Source organism: Phalacrocorax carbo, chromosome 8 (genome assembly GCF_963921805.1).
Source record: "Phalacrocorax carbo chromosome 8, bPhaCar2.1, whole genome shotgun sequence".
NCBI classification, from domain to species: domain Eukaryota; kingdom Metazoa; phylum Chordata; class Aves; order Suliformes; family Phalacrocoracidae; genus Phalacrocorax; species Phalacrocorax carbo.
Window position 1 is genome coordinate 29315827 of NC_087520.1, and position 26806 is coordinate 29342632.

Here is a 26806-nt window from a genome sequence, read left to right on the forward strand (position 1 = left end):
CAGAGAATTTCAACAACTGTATGTATCGCTCTCCTAGTAGAAAAGAATAAGAGAATATACAGAAAATCTGTCACCATTGCTTTTTCAGTTACCTCAAATCCTTCAGAGTTGTTTGTATTAGGAGGGAGGAAAAGGACAGCACTTTTGTCTAAATGCCAGGTAGATTGTTTAATCTCCTTCCATTAAAATAGTCATAATTGATGAGGAATCAGATTCTAAAATTATTCTTAAAAATAAATCACATCTGCTATATTTTTTTATCTTTTCCCTTGCATTGATAATGTGATTCATGCTAATGTGATTTAAGAGTCGGAATTAAAAAATATTCAAAACCTGCAACTGTTTTATCTAGAATCCTGAGAGAAGCTTTGCAACTTTGCTAAAAATTACCCAAGATTATGAAAAAATGCTCCCTTGTTGTTGCATTAATTTGCTTACCATTGTGTTTGTAATATCCTTAAAAAAAAAAAAATTGATGTTACACTCATCTGCATGCACTTAAGCTTGGTCTGCTAAAATGTAATGCTTGAGCTCATGATGAAAGCTACAACAATTGTTTGCCCTCACAACGTAAATGGAAATAAAATGAAGGGTTCAGAATGGACTAACTTTTGCAAATCAAGACTTCAAAATCTCTGTTAAACTACTTTTTGTTCAGTATCTTTTATTACAAGGAGAGGCACTTATCACTGATAAAGATAGCTGGGAGCAAAACCATAATACAGAATGTTCATGTTATGATGATGATGAAACAGCATTGTTGTCTTTCCAGTGCCACTAAAGTGAAAATTTACATTTACATCAATTTTTTAAAATTGGGGCGTTTAGGTCTTGTTTGACAAAGATCTCAAACAGATAAGTTAAGCTTATTAGCCAGAATGTGACAGTTAATACGCTGATGTTAAGAATGTGCTTAAAGTCAAGGGCTCTTGGCTAGGCATTTTGACTCATTAAAGGGGAAATAAATGTCAAAGTGAAGAAGATAAAATTGTAATATAAAAATGTATTAATATAATAAAATATACTGAAGATATTGCTTCTATTATTTGTTAGTAAAGGGGATGGTATGCATTTCTGTAATGGATAAAAATGTTATCTATAAGAAAATACTCTGTTCCCTGTCTTACACTGAAAGCATTTTATATAAAGCAGAAAGAAGGTTGCTCATTCATTGTTTTAATACAGAGGATCACTGCCCACTGAATGGCAATTCATGTAGTCTTGTGGGCTGATATTGTATGTCCAAGCAACTTGTGGGAAATAATGGAAAGAGCTTTTTAAAGGCTGCAGAGAGGTGACAGCCTGGAAAAAGCTAATTAAAGTATGTTTAAAAATTGTGTTTCTTAAGATCTTTCATTAAAAAACAAGCTCAATGTAAAATAAAATACATTAAGAACATGCTGATGTCACTGCAGCAGCAGTAGTCCAAGTGCAGATAGTATATGCTTGTTTAGGTGATTCAGATATCTTCATTTGGTTTGGCAAATTGAAAAACTTGTCTAACTATATCATTTTTACCTTCCAGATTTGCATATATGTATGATATCTGTTATATTAATTATATCTGTATTCACAGGTATAACAGACATACCCCAGAGTTGTGGCACCCGTTAATAGATCAAGCAAGCCTATGCAACTGTGTTTTGATCAGTGGAAAGGTTTCCTGGCATACGAGAATTGAAATCACCTTTTGGGTACGACAAGTGCCTCTAAGTATCTAGCAAGTGAAAATCAAGGGTTTCTGTAAGGAAGGAGTAAGAACACCTACCACAAAAAATTAAAAGTAAAAAAACCTTTAATAATTGCAACAATACAAACTCAATTGTATATAATTCTCTCAGCTGGCATTTAGCCATCCATCATTTGCTAGCTCATAAAGCTGATTTGTGCTCTTCCCTCCTGTCCCTGTTTCCTGGAGTTGTTGGCCTCTTTTCACCACTCCTTTCCCATAGGCACTTATGACTGGGACCCAAACACTCTTTTTTCTTTTCCCCTGGAACAGTGCTTTTTATCACATGGGGAAAGGGGGAGCTTTGTGAGCAGCTTGCTTTCTTCTTCATTGTTGAATGCCACTTATAAACTCTCGTCGATAGACACTTGGAAGGTATCTAAAATGCTAGACAAGGAAACAGATATAATTCAGGGGAAAACCGACCTTGATTGAATAGGGTCAAAATGCTTCAACCACCTCTTTCATTTGAAACTCCTCATTTACAGGCTCACACTTCTTTCATTGTAGCTTACTGTTGACATAAATATATGTGGGATCTGTGTTAGTCTTAAAGATAAGAAGTTCAGCTACAGCTAGTGAATTCCATGACTAATCAAACTCCTTGTAAAGAACACACAACGATTTCTCCCCTCAAAAAGCTGTAACACCAAAATTGTTGAGCATACCAAAATTCATTCTCAGAAATTTGGTTTGGGTATTCCCCAGGTGTTAGCATCTAGCAGACAAGTTAAAGCTCCAATTTCCTAATTCCCAGGTCTAATTGTATATGTTAATTAAGCTCCTGAGGAAACATGAAAAGTACTGACCTTTAAATTATGTGTATAAGAATTTGAACTTTCATCTTGGGGTTTAGAAATTTAAGTCTGTTCTTAGAAACATTTAAAGGCTGTGAGCCACCAACGATTTTTTGAACAAAATTCTTGTGGTCATTTCCAGACTTGGCCAGTACAGATACTTCTTGAGCTTTCTGGTGCTGTTTGCCATCCCAGGCCATTTTTTGTTGAGTAGGCTAAGAACAGAGATTTACCAAAATATTTAATGAAGTTTTATATTGACTGTGTCCCAATCATTTATTTGCTACATTATGCACCTCTTTTAACCAAATATTGCTTTTGTTATGGAAACCCATTCTAACAAGAGCTCTTTGACCCATAAAAATGTTAGACAACCAGCAAAGTTTGCAGCTTTCAAGTAATTCTTAGTACTTGTTTTCATATTCTTTAAACAGCGTCTTTTGCATTGTCCAAAACCACAGTTGGCACAGGCATGACTTAATTTCTTATCAATAAGGATGATTTATATCACATCAGCAGTAAAAAGGGACCTGCAAAAAGTGGACACAAAATTAGAAGCACTTTAATATCCTTTTACTCTATTGGAGTAGCAGAGAGGACTCTTAAACCTTATCCCTCTGTTTCTTTGCTGGGAAGTGCTTCAGCTAGGACTGATGTGGATTGGGAACTGGAAATTCTCCTTTCTGTTTCTGAACTGCTGAAGAATGGCTACACCAACATACTCAGCACAGGCACGCTTCTGCACATTTGTCTTAAGTTAGCACATTCCTTTATTTAACTGTCTCTGATCTGACTATATCTGATCATTCCTTCATCTCATTTTCACTTAACCTTTTGCCCTCTACACAGACCAAGCATCCTATCAGATATCTCCCAAGGGACCTCCTTTCCTCCCCTCACTCCTCCTTCCTCCACTCTTTCTCCAATTTAGGTGCTTTATGCTACTTCTCATAATTTACCTGATTACATGTAAGGAGCTGTAGATCTTTCTATAATTGCTGTTTTACTTAAAACTTTGAATCTTTAGCTCCTCTCTGTTTTCAGGTCATCACACCTCACTGGAGGTTTCTCTGGTTTAATGAGCAACTCAGAAACCATAGAAAGGACCAGAGGAAGGGGGTCATTGTACATTCTTATATTTGAAAGCCTCTCCATAGCATCTGCAAGAGGATTCTTGGCACCTGCCTAGTTAAACCGGATGTCCAATGTTATGTCTCCAGGCAAGTAAGATTGTGGCAATCACTGTAGTCCTATTTCACTTGTTCTCCATCTTTTTGACACAAAATATATTAAAAAAAAAAAAATTTAAAAATATTTTTTTAAATGGCAGCTGTAAGTATTTTATTTTTAATATGATTTATAATATTGAATATTTCTTTTAAACTTTTACTGCCATTCCTGGGCTATGTGATAGTTTCTCTATTCAGATGTTAATCTACAGCATGCAGCAGCACATCTTCCAATCACCTACTCATTATGGAGATCATTTGTAAATGCTGCTGTTTAATTTACAACTGTGTACGAAGCTCTGCCTAGCACTAACCCTACAACATATAATATAATTCTCCCAACACTCCCACTGTCAAAGGTCACATAAAGAAAACCATTGCTTTATACAGAAATTCCTGCTAGTTTAACACAGAAGGAATGGCAGCCCTTGGGCAAAATTTGACTATAGTTTCATATGACACACTGGAAGGAAATACATTCTGGAAAGGGTGCCAATAATGCAGGTTCTCTGGTTCAATGCAGGAAATGACCCAACTGAAATGTACTGGCAAAAAATGTCATCATTTACTTCACTTTCAGTTTCTCAGGGAAAAAAAGTAAAATGTTGTCTGAGGAGACACAAATACATAAAAACGAAAAGACCTCCCAGGATTACTTGAAATACGTTCAAACTACACATACACTCCCTGGTCCCTAGAACCCAGTGAGTATTTCTTTGGCCCCACAAAGTATTTTAGTCTGAACCCAGGAAACCTCAGATTGACCTTGGAAATAAGGTTCCTCATTTTCAAAGTAAATGTCTTAGGAACATTACTGGAGGAGTTGCACTTTGACTGAAACACATAAAACTTGTCTCTTTTGGCAAATGGAGTAGATTATACTGTGGGGAACTGGTTCCTAATTAACTGACCATAGGCACTTTCAAACTCTTTTTCTCAACTTTTATGCACCAATACAATGCTGGTGGCAAGGTTAAAATATCTATTTTAGGCCATTAGGGGCAGGGTTAAGCCCATGTAAAGCAGTAGAGCCTATCTCAATGGAGATACGCTGACCTACCTTGCTGAGCATCTAGTGCATGTCTCTACAGAGATTTTGTTGTCTTCTCTTCAGGTTGTATTGGATGGTTTAACAGTATTTGATGCTATAGTGTGCTTTTAGCTTACCTTGAATCACATTTGAGATTTTAGATTGCACATGTCTGGATTTTATTAGCTTTGTCAATATGTTTTCTTCTGATGTTTTTCTCCTTTGCCAGCTGCGTTAACTCTTCTTTCACCCAAGACAAGATCTCACTGCCTGGTGGGATATAATGAAATACACTTTTGAAACAAACTTTGACAACATCTTCTGACAACATCTGACTCATATTCAGGTGTAAATTTCCCAGGCCTGCTTATTCGTTCTGTGTAGAAAAGAGTAAGTACATGTTCCACATGGAATGCAAGGACAAGAAAGGTCTCAAATTCCTCTTCTGATGATTGGTTGATGTCTATCAACTGATGCTGAAAATCATTACTACCACAGCCTTCCTTTTAATATCATAGCTGCTTTCAGGACCTCGGACGCAACTGCCTTTTCTCCGACAGTCTTGTTTAAAACAGACCAAAACAATAAATATGGACACTTTGATTGGCATCTGCCATATTAATTGAATTAAACTTGGCTTTAATTCTTACAAAAAAGCAAATGCAGTATTAGGTGTTAAATAAAATAAGGTGATGCTTTTCCTAAATGGGCCTTTTAGGTTTTGCTTCAGCTTGAGTTTCTCACTTGAGGCCAACCAGAAGTGTTGAAATGCTGTCAGCTAGTATTTCACAGAGGCTTCTGGTCCAGGGCACCAGCGCAGACATGCAGCCTCTCAAGAGGTGGCCCTTGCACCCTCATCATGTCCTGCTGAATCCTGGGTGTGCTCAGGGTTTCACTAGGTTGCAGGTTGTAGCCACGAGGTGCAGATTTAAGGGCTCTGTGGGGCTCAGGTAATATTCATACATCTGAAAAGGACAATGCTATCCAAACGGAATGAACCTTTGAACTTTGTTAGGTTTTTGATACAACATTAAGCCTCAGAGTTATAAAACCAAAACAGAACAAAAGTTTGTTTGCTTTCATTGTTTTCTGATTTTTCACTAAATTGTCAGCAAAGCAGACCTTTTACCTATAAACAGATGGCACACAATTCTGTGGGATTTTCCCACATTTGATGAACACACATCAAGTCCATTTACATAAGCATGGAAAATATTAAAATGGCTACCAGGTCTGTGTACTGTAAGACACCTGGAGCACATTGCTGCCAGCAAGCTTCTGAGGTGGGGATATTCTGGCACACAGTCATGGTTTTGGTGACTGGATCATTTTTGACTCAGGTTATTGAATATTTTGACACCTAAAGACATGTTCACCTCTGACCCAGAAACATCTGCAACGTCAAACTATAAAAACAGGAATGGAAATTTAGCCTTTCCCCCCCCCCCCTTACTGTTATTTTTATTTCTATTGAAAAGGGTTTTAAAAGGCCTATGAAATGTAAAATTGCTTTTTTGCTATAGTTGCGAAACTCATTTCACTTTTTATCTGAGATGTGCTGTAACAAATTTTCAGAGTTGAAAAACTAATACAGTAACCCACTTTGAGGACCACAGTCCAAAGCACTGAGCACAGCACAGCCTGCATCTGTCAACACTTGAGGCAAAGGGGTGGACCGCCACCGTGGCCAGTCTTGTCCTCATTCCCACCATTCACCCAGACTTTTTCTCACCAGCTTATATTGCCCATATCCTGACTTTTCTTCCTAAATTAACATTGATTTTTACCACCAAGCCCTGTCCTTTGCTCCTTCTGTGCAGGATGAATTTATAAATATCTGGGCCATTACTGCTGCTCCTCTGACCTGGCCCATCATCAGAATACCAGCTCTAGTGGTGACTGCACAGGTGACTGTAGTTTCTTGTATGAGATATTAATATGCTAATACCAGTTTAAGTCTTTCTTTCACCTTTCTTGGTATTACTTGCTCCTGCAATTGATATGCACACAGTTGGTCAGGTTTTTTAACTTAATTTTGCCTACTAGCTTTTGGCTGAAAAAAAATTGAGCTAGACCTTTCTGTTTGTCAGTTTGCTCTCCTGTTGAATGAATTTGCATGGTTTGTGTTAGAATGTAACTATCTTTGGATGAATGGCACTATAAAAATCAGCACAACTATTATTTTGACTTTTAGCTATGGTATAATGTAGGCAATTTTTGTTTCATTTAACATGAGGGGTAGTGTATAGGACAGAGCGACATAAAATGTGGGTATTGCTGTGGTTGAATTTGCCGTAATTAACACATTTCCCATTAAAAAAAATTTTAAAAACCAAACTTTGGAAAAGTTTCTCTTTTCTGAATACAGGCATTTTATGTTCGAGCCTTAGAGCTGATTCTGTCTCTCCTAAGTTATAAACCCTTATGGATGTACCATAAAGATGTCCACCTAATGCAGAGAAAAGCAGATTAATTGATCACAGTAATATATTCTTATCCACTGAATAAGAGCATTCCACACATTGTTTCTTGTTTTGTTTCTGGCTTGTAAATCTTCATTGTAGAATACAAATGAAAATGACCCAAATATGTATTATTTATGAATAGGACTCTCAGATATTATGCTTTAGATTGATTGTGTTAGACAGATATAACAGAAGCACAATAAGTCAATGAAAAATAAAAAGCAGCAAAAATGTTTCATGCTAAAAATGTAGCTCTAGTGACACCTCTTATATAAAGGACATTTCTAACACATTGACATTTATATTTATCATGGCTGTGCATGTGATTTACTGTTTTCTGAGATGCTGAATATCAGGAATATCCATGCACATACACACCCCTTTTGAATGATGGTAAGTCATAGACTGCTGCATTGCCCCTTATACAGCAAGCTTTTCCTCCCCTTTTTTTCTTCTCTAGCTTCAGGGAGGCAAAGGAAGCGGTAGATCAATAGGGTGTCTTGACTGAAGTTGCCTGCAGCACTTCCATTTCTCAGACTGGACACTGATACTAACTATCAATAGCAATAAGAGGCTGTCTCAGACAGAACTAAGGCTCCTTCTTCTGCATGGCTGTCTGGTGCTTACTGATAAACATCTTGTGCACAGGACTGCAACAAATAAACCATTTCAAGTGTGCAAACTAGCCACTGTCATTCTTCCTATTGATACTTGCTCTGGGGTGAAAGGACTGGTAGTTATTTTCATACAGCTGATAACACATTAAATAAGGGTACAGATGGATAATAGTACAAAGGCATAATGCAATAAAGTGTGGAAAGATCATTGATGAAATTCTCTGTGCTCCTGTAGAAATCCTGAGACAACAAAAGACAAAAATATTGACTTATGTTTAAAGTACTTATGGGAAGCTACAGCTAAATTTAACTATTTATTAACCTCTGATTTTTAGGTAGTGTTAGAGATATCTTGCCAAACTATTTTACTCAGTTGTTATTAATTTTTACCACTCCTCTGGATTTGCAAGTTTAGTCTGGAAATAAAATCTAACAGGGGCTGGATGAAGCTATGATATAGATGGGGAGGTTTTGGGCAGCATCAGTGGTTGCTAATTTTGGAAGAACTGAGCCTCTTTAGCCTTCCTCCCTGCAAAAAAAAATCAATTCTTTAACCGATCTATAGCTCTGTAGTGCATTCCTTGTTTTCAGCCTGAATAAGAATGAAGAATCAGGTTCTCACCCACTCACATGAAACAACCATTAAAATACCTTGGCCCAGATCTTCTTGGTGGTAAGTCTTGTTATAACTCTGCTTAAGTCACATATCCAGTAGAGTTATGTTAATTTGCATCAAATTAAGATCTCGCATGCTAATCAGGGTTTATTTTTGTTTTAATTTTGCTTTAACTGACGGGGTGGGGGAAGTGGTTTAGATGCTCTGCTGGAAAATTAACAGAGCCTTTTTTCATATTCTCCCTCTGGAGCTCTAACCATATACAGGAGCAAACAATTTGGCTCTGAGACATCTCCAGCTTTATATGAAGTGGTGCTTTTCAGATTAGGAGGCTGGTTTTCTGAGGGGAATTTCAGTAATCCATTTTGAGTTTCAGACCATCCCAAACAAAATGCTTAAATAAAATTATTTTCTTTCACAGTAATTTTTATGTTAAATCTAACAAAGGCTGATGGGTTTTATAGGATGAGATTATTCTGCAGATAGTTCTGATGTTGCAGAATTCTTATATTTAGATGGTTGATGAGGAAATAAACCAGAGCCTCCAAGACTTTAGGGCCACCAGTTATGAATAACCCTACTAAAAATATCTGTATAAGAAGGCTCCTGAATAAAAGTCTATGAACTTTGGCTTTGAAAGAAAAGAAAAAAAAATGTTAAGTGGAGCTTAATTTAGGGGGGAAAAAGCACTTCAACTTGTGGTTTAATTGCATGCTGATAGATTTTTTTTCACTTTTTTTGTATCTGTACCATATCTTGCAATCAGACTTGCCCACCACACAAAAACAGTATGGGGGTGGAATACTTAATGTGTGTAGACTGCTCAGAATCACTGCTGTTATTAATTTTCCTCCAGTATAGAACATGTACATTTTACATTAATATACTGATTAGCGAGACATAGCATGCAGTTTCTAGCTAGTGAAGCTGGAATTTCAGCAATAGCTTGGCTCTTCACTTTGATTACTTTCTGGCTAGAGGGTTGGAGTCAAGCTAATTCATTTTGTAAACATTACTGGTCATTCATGTACAGTACATTGCATGAATCAGTGTAGGACAGTCAGACGGGTGTAAGTTCAAAAGTCCAGATAAAAATTACTGTTTCACTGTATACAGTATAATCCCTGCACAAAGTAAGAAAGATCATATTTGTACCCTTTACCCAGGCAAAATTCCCACCCCCAAAAAATTGAAGGGTTTCCTTAAGAAAGGTGAAAAGACAAGGGTCCTCACTATTTGCTAATGAGCAGTCCACCCCCTGCACCCTAACAGTCAGCTTTCAACAAATATTTATACAGCTCAGAGTTACAGCTATAGCCTCAACATTTCAGCACAAATATTAGGCTACAACCTCAGCTAGTCTAAATTGACATAGTCATATTGGCTTCAGTGGCATTACAGTGATTTACAATAGCTGAGGTTCTCACTCCTAGTTTTTTTCTCGGTGTCTCTGACACAACATGCTTGACATACTTCTTTCAGCTGAGGAGTGGATTACTTTTAAAGTAAAAGTTAAATTAAAAACCAAGTTTTCAATCCTATTAAAATTTCTGCCCAATTTTAAGAGGGGCTCAGCAAAAAGGAAGATATGTTACAAAGGTGACCATAAGTTTTCTGTAGCAGAACAGTACTCAGCTGAGTTGGGGTGCTAAGGCAGAAAGCCACTCAAAAAAAAGTAATCAGTGCTTTTGTTAAAAAAAGTTTATATATACATACATATACATAAAATCTGGTTTTGTTGCTCCAGCTGAAAAACTTTATTGTGTGTGTTAGTTTTAACAGCAGTTATGCAGAGATGTAAGCACACAGTTGTGTATTATAATATCCGTTTCTCAATGTCACTAAGCCAGAATTCTTAAAAAACATATGAAGTCTTCATTTTTTTTCCCCAGTTTTTCAAGACAGGAAACATTAGTAAAGCAATTTTTTTTTTCCAACAGTAAGTGACTTGAAGCTGGAGACAGAGAAATGGATTACATTACATATTTTCTACACAAACATAGGGATTAATTTAAATGATTCCCCTAAATCAAAATAACTAGACTTTTTGGCAGCCTTTGAAGTTTAATGAATGTTTATTCTTGCCATCAAGTGTAGGTCTTGGGACATCCTGCAGGACCACAAAAACAAGATGATCTAAAGCTATTTATATAAAATAAGCCAAAGCCAAGATGCTTGTATTAGAGTTATGAAGAAAATGCAAGTATTTAAAAGTAGCTAATATTTTGTTTAACAAATTCTAAGTAAAAATGGCAGAGTTGTTCCCACTGTGCTGTCAATGTCTATAGTTTAGGGTCTATATATTAACTACAGTTCTTATGATCTCAAAAGTAGACTTGATATAGAACAGGTCTCTTCTGTAGCTTGTATGCTCTCCTAGGTCTGGTTTCTACTCTTTTAGGGATACAGAAAAGCTAGCTTTGCTGTTATCTTTCAGAATACATTTGGAATTCCTTTCAAATGTCTCTTATCAAAGTTGACAAGAAGTACCTATTACTTACAGACATTTCAATGTGAGTTTTCTGTAGAAGAAAATTAAATCAGGTCATGAGATGTAATAAACCAGACATAGGATTTCCAAATAAATTTTATTTCTTTCATGGTTAATACTTTTTGAAGTGTACTACTGAAATGCTGCATAAATGTAAAACCCAGTTTGCCTCTGATGACTGTGACTGACTAAAACAGTAGGTAATATTCTTGGAGATATTTAGCTTTTGATAATTCAGGCATACAGACTTTCTCTGATTTTTTTTTTTCTGGAGGACCATTTTCACATGTACAAAAAAACCTTGAAAACTAGATATTTTTAATGTCTAAAATTCACAGCCTGTCTTGCTGTTAAATTGCCACCTTAGAGGCCACTTCAATGAAAATGCGTATTAAATCAAAGTGATAGATACATGTAATGTAAAATGTCTGTCAACAATTAGAATCCCATTTGGAAGTTCATAAAGCACAAGAATTTAAAATTAATTCAAATTGAGAAGGAAAGTTTTTAGATTGAGAAGGAAAGTTTTAGCCTGCAGTACTGCAACTTTGTACAGAAAAAATCCAGAGTTTTTTTTCCCTTTTCTGAGTGAAAGAGAAATAGAAGAGCCAGAGCTTCTAATGCAGTTAGTTCAACGTCACGTGTCAGTCAAGCAGCTTCATTCTTTCCACAATAAAGTCCAAATGATATTATTTGATTTGGAAAGATATCATAAAGCAGTAAATATGCAAATAGTATAACCCAATGTAAATTTGTATTGTCCTGTCATAGAATCATAGAATAGCCCAGGTTGGAAGGGACCTCAAAAGATCAGCTGGTCCAATCTTTAATTATCAAGGAACTTAGAGTATATTGCAGTTGGGCTGTTTGATAATTTTGTGTGCTTTGTATTGAAAAGTGTGACCATTTTTATTGGGATAGACTAAATCCCTATCCAGTAACATCCACGTGGTTTGAAAAAGTGCCTGAGGGAAACTTTGCAAAATTTCCTTTGTATTCTTCTAAAAGGATGTCAAGGTTTACACACAAACCTCCTGGACTTCCTAAAACCATAGGATCCACAGGCAAACAGGACCACTGGAGCACTGAGGCCAAGTGCCTCCAAGGTAGTTTTGGCCCTGGTCCTTGGCTTTGTGGCTCCACTGCTGAGGACTTACCTACCTAAATGGGGACCAGGATTGGCAGTCAAAGGGGTGTCTTTAGTGTAGAAAGAGCCTTATATGCTATAGAAAGCAGTATCTCACCTGTATTCTTTCCAGTTTGGTGAGCCAATGCCTCAACTCCTCCAGCATGGCCTGTGCAGTTCAGAATAAGAAATCAGTCAAAGAAGGGAACTGATCTCTCTCCCACCCTAGAAAAGAGCATATATCCCATGTAAAAAGGGCTCTTCACAAACCAGTTGGAAAGGGACCTGTAAAAGGATTGTATTTAGAAACACTGGACAGGTCTGTGCTACATTAACAATAACTAGATAAATTTGGTCATCTGCTTGAGCCACAAAGTTTGGGCTGACACCTGGGTTTCCCCAAACTCTTGGGCCTAGCAAAATTTGGGGTTAGATTAGGGTTTATGGCTAATATTTAAAGAATACATTGTAAACACCAACAATACAGTTTGTAATAAAATGAAAGTATTTTCAATTAATTTAAAATTTTTAGCATATATATATTTTTAGTTTTATAACATGCATAATTCAGTATTTCATATTCAGTATTCCATAATGCCATCTAAACTGAAATTAGTTTAATCTTGTAGATATACGCCAATGCTTCAAGCATAGAACATTGCATTCTCTGTAGAGATACATAGCTCCTTCAAGCAGATACACTTCCAGCACTGATATACTTGTGTATAATTCTTCCAGATTAAATTCTGGCTGTTTCTAGACATTCCAGTTATCGCTTTGATTGATTTTATGAGAATGAAAATAAGGAAGCAGAATAATGCAAAGCATATTCTACAGTTCATTTCTGAAAGGAGAGTCCATCCCATTAGAACTTTCTGTAGTGTGTTGCTGGTTAGAATTATTTTAAAAATAATTTTGTGCTATCATAAAAAATGGATGCAAATTACCAGTAAAAGTTTTTGTCTTTGATTATTAAGTATTTACATCACATTTGAGTAATCTCTTTGAAGAACCAAGATTACCTGTGACTAGTCTTGAACAGGTGGTTTAAGATGTACTCCTTAAATGTCATAGTTGTTTTGCTTAAAGGAGCAGTGAGTGCTTTCCCAGTCACCAGCAAGCAACTCCTGCAGGCTGTCCTGAATATGGCAACCAGCACCTGTTACAGGATTTTGTTGCTCTAGGCTAAACCTTAAACATAGGCCCCCTCACAAGGCACAGTCACTAGCACAAGAAAGTGTTACTAAACATTTTGCAGCCCTAGGCAGCTGCGTACTTTGCACGGCTGGTGGTGGCAGCACTGGCCCTGAATGTAGATTTAGCTATCTCTCACTATTAGGCTCACATCCATCTCACTTTTTACCTTTGCACAGAGTTTAGCTAATTGCTTCTGCTCACTGTGACTCCCATTGCTGAACATGGGCAGGTCTTGTCCTACTTCCGAACAGTGCATTACCAGTGGCGCAAAGGAGCAGCAGGTCTGGGAGCCCTTGGAGAGCAGGACTGGCTGAAATTAAATTTTGCTATTAGAAAATTCTAGGAGTGAAAAAGAGTAAGTGAATGCTACTGCTTGAACAGAGTGAGTGCAGCAATGTTATTTTGTTGTGAGATTACATGTACAGTGTTAGAGAGGACAGTACTGAAGGGGGAGGAGGAAATGAACCATATTTATTCTTTGTTTAATTCCACCTAATTCAGTATACTTATAACGCATTTGGCTCTATGTTTTCACAAAACTAGTATTCTTACATGTTAGACCTTTGTGCTTTCATGCAGCATAAAAATGGAAGCTGGTTCAGCTGCAGAAAAAGCCAGGTTGAGTAAACTTCAGAGACAGAGCAAGTGACTTCAAGCCCTAAAATGTATGGGAGTGCAAAGGTATGCAACTGTCAACTAAACATATTAACAAAAGACATCTTACTGAGAGGTATGTTATTTACATGCTAATCATTGTCACTGGTGCCTTCTCTAGAACTTTTTTCTATGTAACAGTTATTTACACTTGCTTGAAGCTAGTAACAGGCCTGATGGCACACTCACACAAATACAGCTCCTCTCAGAAATTGGTTTGTATAGACTGGGGGCTTAGACACATATTTTATTTGCAAACAGCTGGAATAGCTTAAGAAGTTACCATACCACGCACTGTTGCCCCATGCAGGAGATTTCCATCACTTGCTGGCGGAGGATGTCATGCAAACATTTTTGCTAATGCTAGTGCAACACAGACTGGGAGAGCCCACCCGTGGGTTGCCCCAGCTCAGCTGGTGGGACAGTGTCTTCCAGGCATGGGGTAGTGACAGGCAGTGGCCAGAAACAAGGTATTTGATTATCATGGTTAGCTCCTCCTGCAAATTTGCTTATGTGCAGTTCTAGACTGGAACACTTCTCATGCTCCCCTGTCAATGCTCTGCTTCCTACACAAGGATTAATTTCACCAGCAATGTGTTTAGGATTGGGCACTTGCATTGCAAACTTCTGAGGACAAGAGAAGTGGCTTTTCATGGTCTCAGAAGTGAGTATATGACGTATCCTGCAGCTTTATAAACAGATGTAGAACAAGCACTGGTGTTTGATGCAAGATCTTCCTAAATGTACTCTGTTGTCTTCTATTCAAGTATGATTCTCCTCCCCCCTTTGCTCTGCCTGTTGCAGTATGTACATGATGTAATAATGGTTGAATTGCTGAACCGGTACAGACTGGGGCTACATTTGTCTTTGTACACATGATTTTGCACCAAGTGCCTTTAGTATGACCTAAAACTTGCTCAAGCTTTAAATTCTTATTTGGGCAGTGCTTCTAGGGTGTCAGTGGCTCAGAGCAAGCTCAGATGAGCTTAATGTGTGGGCAGAGCCAGCTAGACTGCAGAAAGCAGCATATAACATGCAAATAAATGTGTTCTGCAATCCTGGACACTCCATTCGAGATGCATTTTCAAGTTCTGTGAAGAAGGACTGTAACATAGAACATGTAACTCAGGGTGAGATTCAAGAAGTAGTTTGTACAGCCATGCTGGAAGTCCAAGTTACCATATAAACATTAAGGGATGGAAACAATTTTTTCTAAACCCAAATCTGATTTCTGCATTTGTGACAAAGGATCTTGTCTTTTTAAAGTCTTTTTGTGAGGATTGCTTTTTTGAGGCTTGTGACTTGAGCTTTGCTTAGGCAAGGAAAGGAGATTGTGAGTTTCATCTTCTAGGTGGCAACTGTGTGATCTTAGATTTATGGAGCAGTAGTTTTCAAGGCTATCTCTGGGTCACTGATGTAGTATCTGCTGATAGCTCAGTAAGAGCTGGCTGGCAGCTCAGTGATCAAGTCTTCTCCCTCTTGCCTGCTGCAGAATTATTTTAAGAAATCAGAAACTCCTGGAGTTACGTTTTGAGGTAGGTGATGGCTGTTGTTGCCATCTGCATATTAAATGATCACCAATGGGAAGAAAACTGCAAAATGCGGCTGCGGGATCAGATTGCTCCATGAAATGGGCTCCCCACAAGATGGAGATAATGCATGTGCAAGTGTGTGAACAAACATTTACTCTCAGAGGGATAAATTTTGCACACTGCCATTGCAGACCAATTTTGTTAACAGGCTGGCCCAAACCAGGGGCAAAGGATGGATCATGAGGACTCTTACCTAGCTCAGGCATTTAAAGTAGAACATTATTCATGAGGCATTTACTTTATTGCAACTAGTGGCTGCCAAGCTAGCTTCTTGCATTGATGCAAAGAGTATAGCAATTTTCACGTTGTAAGCACCACGTATTAATCAGGGCACCTCAATATTATGCAAACAAAATGTATGTACTTACAAATACTTCCACTGTATTTGAATCAAAAATATGTTATGAAAATGATAGGGGTTGTCAGGTTCTTCTCAATAGTCAAGAAATTTGGGAATCTACAGGCAACATTTCCCCTGAGGTGTGAGGCATATTTATCCTGCAACATCTGCATATTCTCCAGATTATAAATAAAACCTTAAAATGTAAATTAAAATGCACATTCTGTAAATCTGATTTGACAGTGAAAATCTTTTGGTGACAGCAACAGGTCTTACTTTCTTAGATGATTACCTTGTAGAAAAACATCTGTATGTTCTATTTCACAGACAATTGCCATATGAAATTTTGGCCTTGTATATTTGTATTTTGACACACTACAGAATTTTTGTGTAATTTTGTTGCAAAGGTAAGCAAATCCTAAGGGAGCACTTTTTTAAGAACACTTTTTTTTTTTTTTTTTCCCTTAAATATCCTGGAAAATACAGCCCTCAGTCCTACTCCTTCATTTGCTTTTAAATGGCTGCCATCTCCATATTTTATACTGTTTTAAATAGTGCTTTGATAAAGAAATTGTAGGTATGGTAATTTTGAAAAAATTGTCACTATGACTCTCGTGAATAGATACCTGGGTGCAGAGCAATTGTGACTCTGAAGCTTTCCTACTGTATAAGGGCACTTTTCTCAAGGCAAGATGTTTGGAGGAAACCTTGGCTGATAGGTAGTTATAGCTCATCATCCAGTATCAGGTGTGTTTTTTTCATGACTCTTCTTTTGACATGTACATATTTCAGTGTCTTTTTTTTTTTCTGTTCTACACAGAGTTTTTTCTGTGATGAGAGACATCACAATATGTATTTGGAAGATGTCTTTGCAGCCCAGAATATTTTCTTAAATTTTGTGTCTAAGGAGAAACCTGTGCCACTTCATTTCTAAACTTATGGATTTTCTGGTGGAGGCTTTATTTGGCTGTGAGACACTAGGATATATATAAAAAAAAATTTTAACTGTGGTGTAAAGGCATGTGGCTTGCAGAAGAAACTTCCCCTGTGGCATCAAATAAAATTCTTCATTCTCTATAGAACTAATAGACTCATTCTGTCCATACTTGATGACCACTGTATAACAAATTGGTGCGAAAGAATTTTGACCTAAGCAGCCTACCTGAAATACCCTCTAATTTATTTCATTAACCTAAAAAAAGGGTATAAAAAGGATAGAGTGATAGCTTGAGTTCACTAATAATATTGAAATCAAGACATTTTCTCAAGGGTATGACATTAAATAAAAAAAAGCTTATGTTTTTAACATGGGAAATAAGACATTCTGCTATAAAAAGCCATATCATATAGAGGAAATAATGACAGGCTTTAGGATGTGAGAGTATTTGTAATTACTAGCACTCTCTATGTTCTCTGTGTAATCACGTAGAAGTGCATGAAAGTCTTTTGCAGTGCTGCATATTTATTTTTCTGCCTTGTGAGCTGTACATACACAATAGTTGCCTATACGCTGATATTGCTGGTATTTTTTTATTCCTTGGTTTTTAACTCTCTTGCCCGAGAAAGCGGATTTTCCATCCAGCTTGTTTACTTTGTGATTTATGTCTAAATTGTCAGAGTCCTTTGGAGGCATTCGTGTTAAATTTGAAACAAACATATTTAATGCTCGTGTTGTAATAAAACAGCTAAAAGAGCAGATTAAAAAGATATGCACAGAGGGGTCTGATTGATTGAGGGATTGATTTTACTACTTTTCCTGTAGGTGGGTAGTGATGGCTGTAAATCTCTTGATAATCATTTCAGAAGCACCTTCATCAATAAACTCAAAAGGGACAGCTAGGTGTAAAAAATTGCCAGCCATCAGGTCAAACAAAAGGCAGGAAATGTGTAAAGAAAGAATTGAATTAAATAATCCCACCTTGGCCGGTTATGGCATTAGTCATGTTCATTTTTATCTTGGGGGTGGGGGACTGCGATTCTCTGGGATTTGGGGGAGAGAGGGGGAGGCTCTTGCCCCTCTTTTTTTTTTTTTTTTTTTTCTCCTTTAGCTCAACCCGTATTGCTCAGGATTCAGTTATGCAGCTAAAAGATTGTGTTCATGAGCAATGATCAATTATTAGTTTTCAGTAATAAAGGAGAAGGCTTCAATTCTGGTGCCCCCCCCCCCCTTTTTTTTTTGCTGGGGAATTATCATTATAAAATAAAATAATAAAATAGACGAGCGCAAGGGGAAGGGGCGGGGAGGAGGGGCGGGGGGGACGGGGACAGCTGACAGCATGTCCGCAAAAGTAGTCACACCTAAACCCACACAGTCACAGGACTTGCAGTGTCGATATTGAATAGCGTGATCCACGCTATTGATAATAAAACAATCCCAGATAGCCGGTGCTCGCTGTCCCCGGGTAGCTGCGCCCCAGGACTGTCTCAAAAGTTTAGTATACATCAGAGCACAAAGCCAAGTTCCCAGCTGAGTGCAGCATCTGGATGCCCCTTAATTACACACATTTCTGAAATACATGTAACCTCTGTTAGCCGAAAAACGGCTTACTTGAGAGGTCAGCTGTAGCGATGTTTGAAACTCTCTTGCAGTGTACCGTTTTTAGTTAAAAAAAGGGCAAAAGAAGAACATAGAAGACGAAGAGGAAAAGGGGAAAGGAAAAAAAAAACCTGCCGTGCTAACTAAAAAGCGGATGTTTTTGCGGTCCGAAAATGTGAATGGTTGGATTATACAGGGAAAGCGTTTTCTTGATGGTGCTTTAATTTCTGTGCAGAGGTGGCGTTGAGCCGGAGCGGTGCCGCAGGTTGGGTTGACCCTCCGGGTGCCTCCGCCGGCGGAGCCGCTGCGTCCACGCACAGTCCGCCCTCCGAGCTGCTCCAGAGGTGAAAATTTGCAGAAAATATGAAATCAATTGGATTTTCCCCCCAGATCGTTATTAACGATGTATTATAACTACGTGGGGATTGTGTAGTTTTTAACCCCTGCGTGTTAAGGGTGTTGTGTCTGATCGCAAACCTTAATAACAATAATCCAGTCTAGTGTGTTGCATCTCATTGAAATCGTCTCTCAGCAGAATGAACTGCAAATTATCCTCTGTTTACCATCTCCCTTCAGTGCTCATCTCAATGAACTGGAGATCGATCCCCACCACGGGTGTCTTCCAGCCAGGCTGATTTGCATTGAAGCACATTAGAAAGCCTCCCACCTCCATTAAAAAGAATAATCCGAGGGAAAAAAAAATCTCCAAGGTGTGGCGGGGAGGGAAAAATATCTGTCACTGTCATTTGGAGCTTCGAGAGGGTAAACCCAAGATCAGAGTATTTACGCTTGTGAACTCTCACAACTTCTGCTCGAGACAATGACGTTTAATTGATGTACTGCTATCAACAACAATAAAGACCGATTTTTCTCTAGCCCTGGCAATGCTGCTCTGCCCCCACCCTTTCCCCACCCCTCCCGGCCCCCAACGAAGGGGAGGAAAACAAACAATAAATAATCAAGCGGTCCTAGATGAAATACCACGCGCCGCTTTATACACTAGCGAGGGAGAAGAGAAACGGGGAAAAAAGTTATAAAACTTAATTTCTCCCGATTAATTTCTTTGCCTTTAAACCACTGGTTTTCTTCTTGTTGTTGCTGTTGTTGATTTTTAATTACCAGCCCACGGCCGCCTTTTTCCAGCCACGAAGCAAAAGTACAACGCATCTGGGGAAATTTGTCTTAAGCTAATCGACAAATGTATAATGAAATCGTAAACGCGAATAATTTTGGGAAAGCGGCTAGATTAGAAACCGTGGGAAGCTAATGGAGTGATTGATACAGTTAGAAATACAAACACAGATGTGTAAAGAGATCCGCGTGGGTATTCTGTGTGCATCTACGTGTGGCTAGCGATAAGTAACGTGTGTGTTTCTACTCGTTCAGGTTCGGTTTCTTTCCCACTGTCACAGGGTAAGGAGGGTGACAGTCTGCACTGAGTGTATCCATCTCTGCCGAAACATCTCTTTAAATATTCAGTGAAAAATAATGTCATGTGAAGTACCACCTATAGCAACATTATTATCTTCATTCTTCAACATCATCCCCGCTGATAGCTTCGTTTGTCTTTTTCTCAAAATCTACTGTACCAAATGCTGCGGGGAGGGAGGGGGCTCGCCCTGTGCAGAAATGAAAAGAAGCGTCAGTGACCAGTTTGCAACGCTGGCTAAATACTGGGGTGGCACCTGGGAGACTTTTTCCGTTCGAATGCGTGCGTTTGTTTGGGTTTTGCGGCGGCTGGTTTTTTTTTTCACCCTTCTTGCTAAACGTTTTAGTCTCTTTCGTTTAATAATGAGAAGAAAAGGCGAGTGAGTCCGTTTCTCGAATGGGAAGATATCTCCCTCTTTCCCTTCTCCTCTCGCTCGCTCTCTAGGTTTTACCGGCTCATTTGAAATTGAAATGAGTTGTATCTGATCAGCCTCTTGATTTTACAGAGTTTGTTAATATTAATACGGGAAAAAGGAGTAGCTCTATAGCAGAGTAAATAATCCAGCGGGGGGGGGTGGGAGGAGAGACCACTAGACGGGTCAGAGTGGAGGAAAAGAAATCGCCTGCGCTCCCGCTTCTCCCAGCTCAGCTTATTTTACAGAGTAACTTTGCATGCACGGAGCAGAGTGACACGCGAAGGGGTGCGGAGAGCAGAGAGGTTCGTGAGCGCGCGGGAAACACCCGCCATCCGTCTGCAGTCTAGTGTGTATCGTTGGATATACGAGATATTAAAAATAGCATTGTCTATAGTCTCTTTGCAACTACGCTTTTCATTTCGCGATCGTGAAATGTGTTTGTAAGAAGTTCCTCCTCTGGAAGTAACAGCCGGGAGTAGAGGCTTGATGCGTGATTACACGGTAGGAGTACAGCGCCCACACGGTCCTGGTGCTACAGGACTAGGCACAAACAGGGACCCAGGAGAGCGCACGGGGGCGGCTGGCGCGGGTCCGCTCTGCCCGCTGAAGCCCCAGCCCCAGCCTCTCCCGGCTGCCCTGCCCTGCCCTGCCCAGCCCAGCCCAGCGCGGGATTAGGGGGGCTCGGCCGCTCCCGCTCGGGCCCCCACGTCCAAGAGGAAAACAAAAGTCAGGAGCAATCCCGCGGGGGACGGGGCGGCGGGGGACGGGGCCGCCGAGCGGGGTTCGCCCCCCAGCCCCGGCCTCGCTGCCGTTCGCACCGGCCTTCTCCGGGTGGTGGCGGGCGGATTGACGGCGGGCGCAGCCAACCGGCGCGGCCCGGCGGCAGGGGGCGGGGCGCCGCCCGGTCGGCCTGCCGCTCCCAGCGGCGCCCTAATTGTCCTGGGAATGTGTGAGGTAGAAAACAAACCCTTCCTATTTTCAGCACCCCTCGGGCCCGTGATATATGGAAAGGGGGGGGGGGGGGGGCGGGAGACGGGGGAGGGCGAAAACGGATCTTTATTTGCAAATGCGGGGACAAGAAGGAAGAAAACCCAACAAGAAAAAAAAACATTAAAAACCCCACCAACAATAAAAAAAACCCCTCTGTAAACTTTTCGCAGCAGCAGTGGGCCGGAGCGAACGGCAGTGAGCGGCGCCGGGCGGCAGCGGGGCTCTCCCCGCGCAGGCACTTGCCGGGCGCCGCCGGGGAGCAGGGCCGCCCCCCTGGGCCCGCTGCTCCCCGCCGACCTCCCCCCAGCCGTGCGTCCTCCCCTCCATCGATTATTGCTTACCCTGCCCTCCCTCCGCGGGTCAGGGCATTGGGAGAGGCGGCGTGGGGGAAAGAAGCTTTAAAAAAAAATTGAAAAAAAAAAAGTGAAACGCAACGCAAAACTGAGGGAGGGAGGCGCGGGGAGCCCGTCTGGGCTGGAGGAAGGGGCGAGGGGAGACACATTCCTATAGTAACGGGGATGGCGCGATGCAGCCCCAGCTGGTTGCTAAGAGGGTTAAATTGCATCCAAACAGCTTTGGGGAAATCCAGCCCCTTCTCCTGCCACATGGATCGACTCATTGGGTGGGAGCGGCGGAGAGACAAGGGTCTCCAGCAAATCAGCGCCTAATTGATTAAGGCGAGCTGGTTTGAATAGAGCTGGCCATGTGCCAATAGCCTTTCAAAGAGCTCCTCTATGATTAATCGCAATGCATTATTGATAATCATAATTATAGCAGGACACATGCGCGGTGCGCGGAGGATTGGGGAGGCTGGGGGGGGGAGGCTCGATTTCCGTAATTTTGAGAAGATTTTTTTTTAGTAATTTTTTATTCTGCCCCAGCTGATGTTTGAGCCAGCATGTCGCGGAGGAAGCAGGCGAAGCCTCAGCATTTCCAATCCGACCCTGATCTGGCCTTGTTATCCCAGCGAAATGGTGAGTTCTTCTCCTCTCCCTCGCACACATTTTAACACAAACGCACACAAAATACATCAACTTACCTTGCGGCGAGCCGGGACCGCGCTGGGCAGCGGAGCGGGACAGCAGGATCTCCCGGAGTTACGTGCGGGGGGGTTCCCTCTGGGGTTTTGGTCCAAGTTCTTGGCTTTTATTTTATTCTTTTAACTCAGCGTTTTGTTTCGCTTGTTTCTTAACGAAACTCCAAACCCTTTCCGTTTTTTGATGTTTTCCCTCCTCCCTCCCCCCGCGGGGCGGTCTGGCATCCTGAGGCGGCGGGAGATGGATCCGCGCCCCCCGCGCCTTTCTCCGCGCCCCGCGGAGCGGGGGAACAAAGTGGGGCTGCGGCGGGGCGGCTGATCCTGCAGCCCCGCGGGACGGGTGCCCCGTCCGGCCACACACGCTGCCCGCAACGTCTCCCCGAAAGGGGCGGAAAGACCCCCACGGGTACCCACTTTCTTCCCCCCCCACCCCCCCCGCAACACCCCCACGGACCTCAGCGCTCAGGACCCCCTACTCCCCCGCAGTTCCGCCGAGCGGGAGGCGCTGCCCCGCCGCCGAGCAGCCCCGGCCTCCGGCTGCACCAAAAGCTTCCTGGAGGCGGAAAAGTTGCCGCCGCGGAGCCGAGCCGAGCCGGGCCGGGCCACGGGGGGGATCGCCCCGTCCCGGGAGCTGCCGTCGCCGCGCCGGAGAGGGGCTCCGCGGCCGCAAGCGCGGGAGCTGTGGGCAGCGCGGGGCTTGTTTTCATCCCCCAATGTTATTTTTTATTGGTTTTTTTTTTTTTTTCGCCGTCTCCCCCTCCCCTCCAAGTCAGTGAGCGAGAAATAAACGCTGGCTTTGTGTCCTTTGGAGAGGGAGTGTGTGAAATCTCTCTTTTTTTTCCTTTTTATTTTTCCTTTTCCCTTCCTCCCCCCACCCCCCCGGGAAAAGGGGGAGTTCGGCACAGCCCGGCGGGCGTGCCCTTGCCCGTACCTGCGCTGGGACGCGGGGCGACAAGTGGTCGGCGAGAGAGCCGCGGCCGGGAAGGCGAGGGGCGCCCGGCCCAGGGCAGCACCCCCCGTGCCCGCCGCCCGCCGGACCCCCCAGCGGCTATGAGGAGGGCGAGCGCCGGGGGCCGGCGAGGGGACGCGCCGGCGGCGGGCGCGGAGGGCGCCGCGGGGCAGAAGCGCTTCTGGCGGGCAGGTAAGGGAGGGACGTGCATGGAGGTTCCCCTGCGCCACCCGGCCCCGCCGGTCGGAAGCACCTCGGGCTTCCCGCGGTAACTTCCCGAGGAAGCGCTGGCGCCGGGCTCTCCGTTCCCGCGGCCGCTCCGCGCTCCGGCCGGGCCCGACGCGCCGGGGCCGCCGAGCTCCGCCCGACGCGGCGGCGGCCCCGGCACCGACGGTGCCCGGTGCGGTGCCTGGGGTTACGCGGGGGCGAAACGCGGGTAGAGGGTCCCGGGCCCCGCGCGATAAATCAAGTCGGAAAGTTTGCGGGATGTTTTCCTCCCTCTGCAAGCACTTTCCCGGCTTCCAAAATCCGTGGGACGCCCTCTTTCTAAACCAGCGAATGTAAAAGCGCTCGCTTCGCCTAGCTCTGCCGCAACGTTTCTTAAAAGTCATTTGGTTCCTGGGAGGCGACTTCTGGTTTCTAGCTGAGTTTTGTGCGCTTTGAGTGCACTCGAGTTCTGCTGTTTGCTCAGCACAATCCCCTTTCTCATCTCAGTAAAAGTATTTCTTTTTCTTCCGATATTATTTCTACTTCCTCTTGAAGTTTTGGAGCAGGAGTTGGGGAAAACGTTAGGTTTTTATTTGCCTTTCATCGGCCTCTTATGAAAGAATTTGTAACTTCTGAAAGTGAGCAGAGAAAGGGAAAGCTGAAATGGAAATTATCTTGCTGGGAAAGCAGAGAAGGATTCTTCACATCCCCGCTTTGTATGATTGCATCTTCTGACGTTCGCTGTCTTTTTTTTGTTTGTTTGTTTTTAGTAGATGGAACAGATCAAAACACCGCCAAGTATCTTTTTTTTAAAAGTAGCCGTTTTCTTCTGGTTGTAGTGTTTTGATCTGATTTTGCACATCATTTTCAAATGAAAGACGGTGGGAGTGTGAGAAAGGAATGTTAACTGAGCAGCTTTCCTGCCTGTTGCTAAAGGATGTCCTTGAAGTAAGTTGGATTTTGCCTGAAATGATGGCATGGAAGTGAAGCTTCTGTTTAGTTTGTGTGGCTATCGTGAGTTAAATAACTAAATAATGAAGCTTATTATTTTTAAAAAATACTGACCGGTTTCCTAGGAAAAACAGTGAACTTTACTATAAAATCTGTAGGAGCCTCCCCCTGCCCCTCTCTGGTAATGGTTTTAGGTTATGGCTGGTTTACATGGTTAGACGATAAGTTTTGAGTAAGTTGCCTAGAGGGTGTGTTTTGTAATGGTGTTTCAGGATTCAGAACGCTGTAATAATATTAGCATAGAGCTACCCTCCGCCTTTACGGGGTCCCCAGCCCTGGCAGCAGCTTCACACTCGAGCAAGACAGGGTGGGTGAGCTGTAGTGAGGACAAGTTTGCATTACATACCTTGAAATTGCAAAACAAAACCTCGAAATTCCAAACGCTCTTTTATTCTCCTTTCATACTGTGAAGTCAGGTTTGCCAATTCAGCTACAGTTTGCACAGGGTTCAGGCAAATTCAGCATTGCTAGTCCTTAAGACTCTTGCAGTAAGGTACTGCTGGGCAGTATTTGGAGTGAACGAGTAGAGTGGCCCTGCAAAAATTTCTTGCATCCGATTTGAATTCTGGTTTGTTAAAACTTTATGCTATGGTTTCATATCTAAAGATCGATAGGAAAAAAGCTCATCAGACTGCAGCAACATGGGCTTTTTTTTACTTTTTTTAACTGCTCTCTTTTTGTTTTTAAAGTTCAAAGCTCACGCAGTTCACTCTTACCAGGAAGACTTTCCACCTAAAATGTAATTTTGGTGCAATCAATGGATAAGTAAGTTTACCCTTGTAAAATATTGTGTGTGTGAGCATTTCATAAAGTTTGCATTGGATTAAATAGAACGGCTCTCAGATTAATAGCAGAAATTACTTGCAGCGTAAATTATATTCAACAAGTAACTAATTACTGGTAGGAAGTGGGCAGGAGATTGTGGGATTATTTCCTTTTGTTAATAACTCCAGCCACTTTCATGACCTTTTAGAAATTTTTTTTGTTAGCTGGAATTGCATTCTCAATTGTGAAAGAATATTCTTGGAGGGTAGTTTTCCAAGGCAAAAATTATATCGGAGAAATAAGCTAGCTAGACTTTGAGGAAGAGAAAATACTTGCACCCCTGCCATATAAAGGCTTGTCAGAACCAGTGCCTTTTCATGTCAAAAACGGATTTTGGTGAATTCCTAATGCTGCAGCATTATGATCATCCACGTAATTGTTACCGGGCCCATGACATGAGAGAAATTATGATCGCTTTCTTTAGTAAGATCTGAAGGACAGGGTGCTTAAGAGAAATAATTGCTTAGTTAGGCAGCGTTTAGTTTGTTACATAATTAGGCCTTTTTGTGCGGTAACTGCAGTCTGTTGGTTCAGAATATAGACACTTGTGTTTTTTCCAAAGGTGAGCCCGAAGTGTAGAGGGCCTTTTGAAATATCACTTATGCAGATGCAATTCAGAAATAATTGCTGAAACCCATATGGTGGAAGTTGTCTAAACCCAGTGTTAGTTCAGACCCTTTTTGTGTGTGTTTCCCCATCATAACCTGCATCTTTGTCTCGCTGCAAAATATTTATGTTTTAGTTTGTACTTTATTTATCTTTCTGATGCTAAATAGCATCTGGCTTCCTGAGGACAAACCCTTCTGTATGTTTAGCTGTACCAGTGCTTATTGCATAACTGGCTTTTAACCATATTCATGCTTTAATTGTGGAAACACGAATCTTTATTGGAGTGACCTTAGGTGTCTCTCAGAAAACACAATTATGTTTCTTGAAACTGTTTGTAAAAAACAAAAGGGGCAGCTCCTGGCAGGAGTCTCTCAAAGTGGCTTTGCTGTGTGTATTTTCCATACTTGAAGGTGCATCACACACCTATGCGCTTTGCAGTCTTGAAAAAATAAAAGTTGAAAAGCGCAAGCGAAATTGTTGCTTCGTGTGTGTCTGGTGCTAGGAAAAAAACTTAAGCGTTCAGCTGTTTTAACCTTTGCTAGCCTCCTTCCATCCAAAGGTGACAGGGTTCAGATCACAATATGTACTTCAATATCTTGCCAGTGACCCCCGAATTGAGTCTTACTGGTTGCTTAGCAGGAAGTTAGTAGTTTATTTTAGCTTCACCTTATCAGCTTTGCTTCTTTTGCTAACCCTATTCCCCTGTCACCCCTCAGATGCCAGACCCCCGAAGAGGAGATTGACAGGTAGTTCCCATAGCTCCGTTTTACCCTCCAAACAACAGGGATTTACTTTCTTGTCCCTTTGCCAATGTTTATGTAGCCAAAGTTTAGATATAGCCTTAAGGAGCCTTTCTTTTACGTGTCACTGGAACAGTGAAACTGCACTGAACTTTTTGAAGAAACTGTTGCAACTG

General features: G+C 41.5%; 1 protein-coding gene and 2 long non-coding RNA genes across 7 annotated transcripts in view; 2 read left to right on the forward strand and 1 right to left on the reverse strand.

Annotated features, from left to right (window-relative positions):
- LOC135314774 (uncharacterized) lies at positions 1-3740 on the forward strand. Its single transcript, XR_010374257.1, has 3 exons — positions 1-159; positions 1577-1694; positions 3571-3740. It is a non-coding gene; the product is annotated as an uncharacterized LOC135314774 (long non-coding RNA).
- Positions 1778-22697, reverse strand: LOC135314773 (uncharacterized). Of its 2 annotated transcripts, XR_010374255.1 has the most exons (6): positions 22293-22697; positions 13464-13607; positions 12219-12385; positions 4923-5055; positions 2539-2741; positions 1778-2243 (listed from the first exon to the last, which is right to left on the reverse strand). It is a non-coding gene; the product is annotated as an uncharacterized LOC135314773 (long non-coding RNA). The 2 variants fall into 2 exon arrangements; XR_010374256.1 differs by lacking the exon at positions 13464-13607.
- The window catches only part of SALL1 (spalt like transcription factor 1), a 15013-nt gene continuing 9877 nt past the window's right edge, over positions 21671-26806 (forward strand). Inside the window, exons 1-2 of one of the 4 annotated variants that reach the window (XM_064459404.1) lie at positions 21671-22042; positions 22135-22227. In XM_064459404.1, the coding sequence (XP_064315474.1) occupies positions 22152-22227 (76 nt within the window). In that variant the 5' untranslated portion in view covers positions 21671-22042; positions 22135-22151. The other 3 variants (XM_064459405.1, XM_064459403.1, XM_064459402.1) reach the window with 3 other exon arrangements.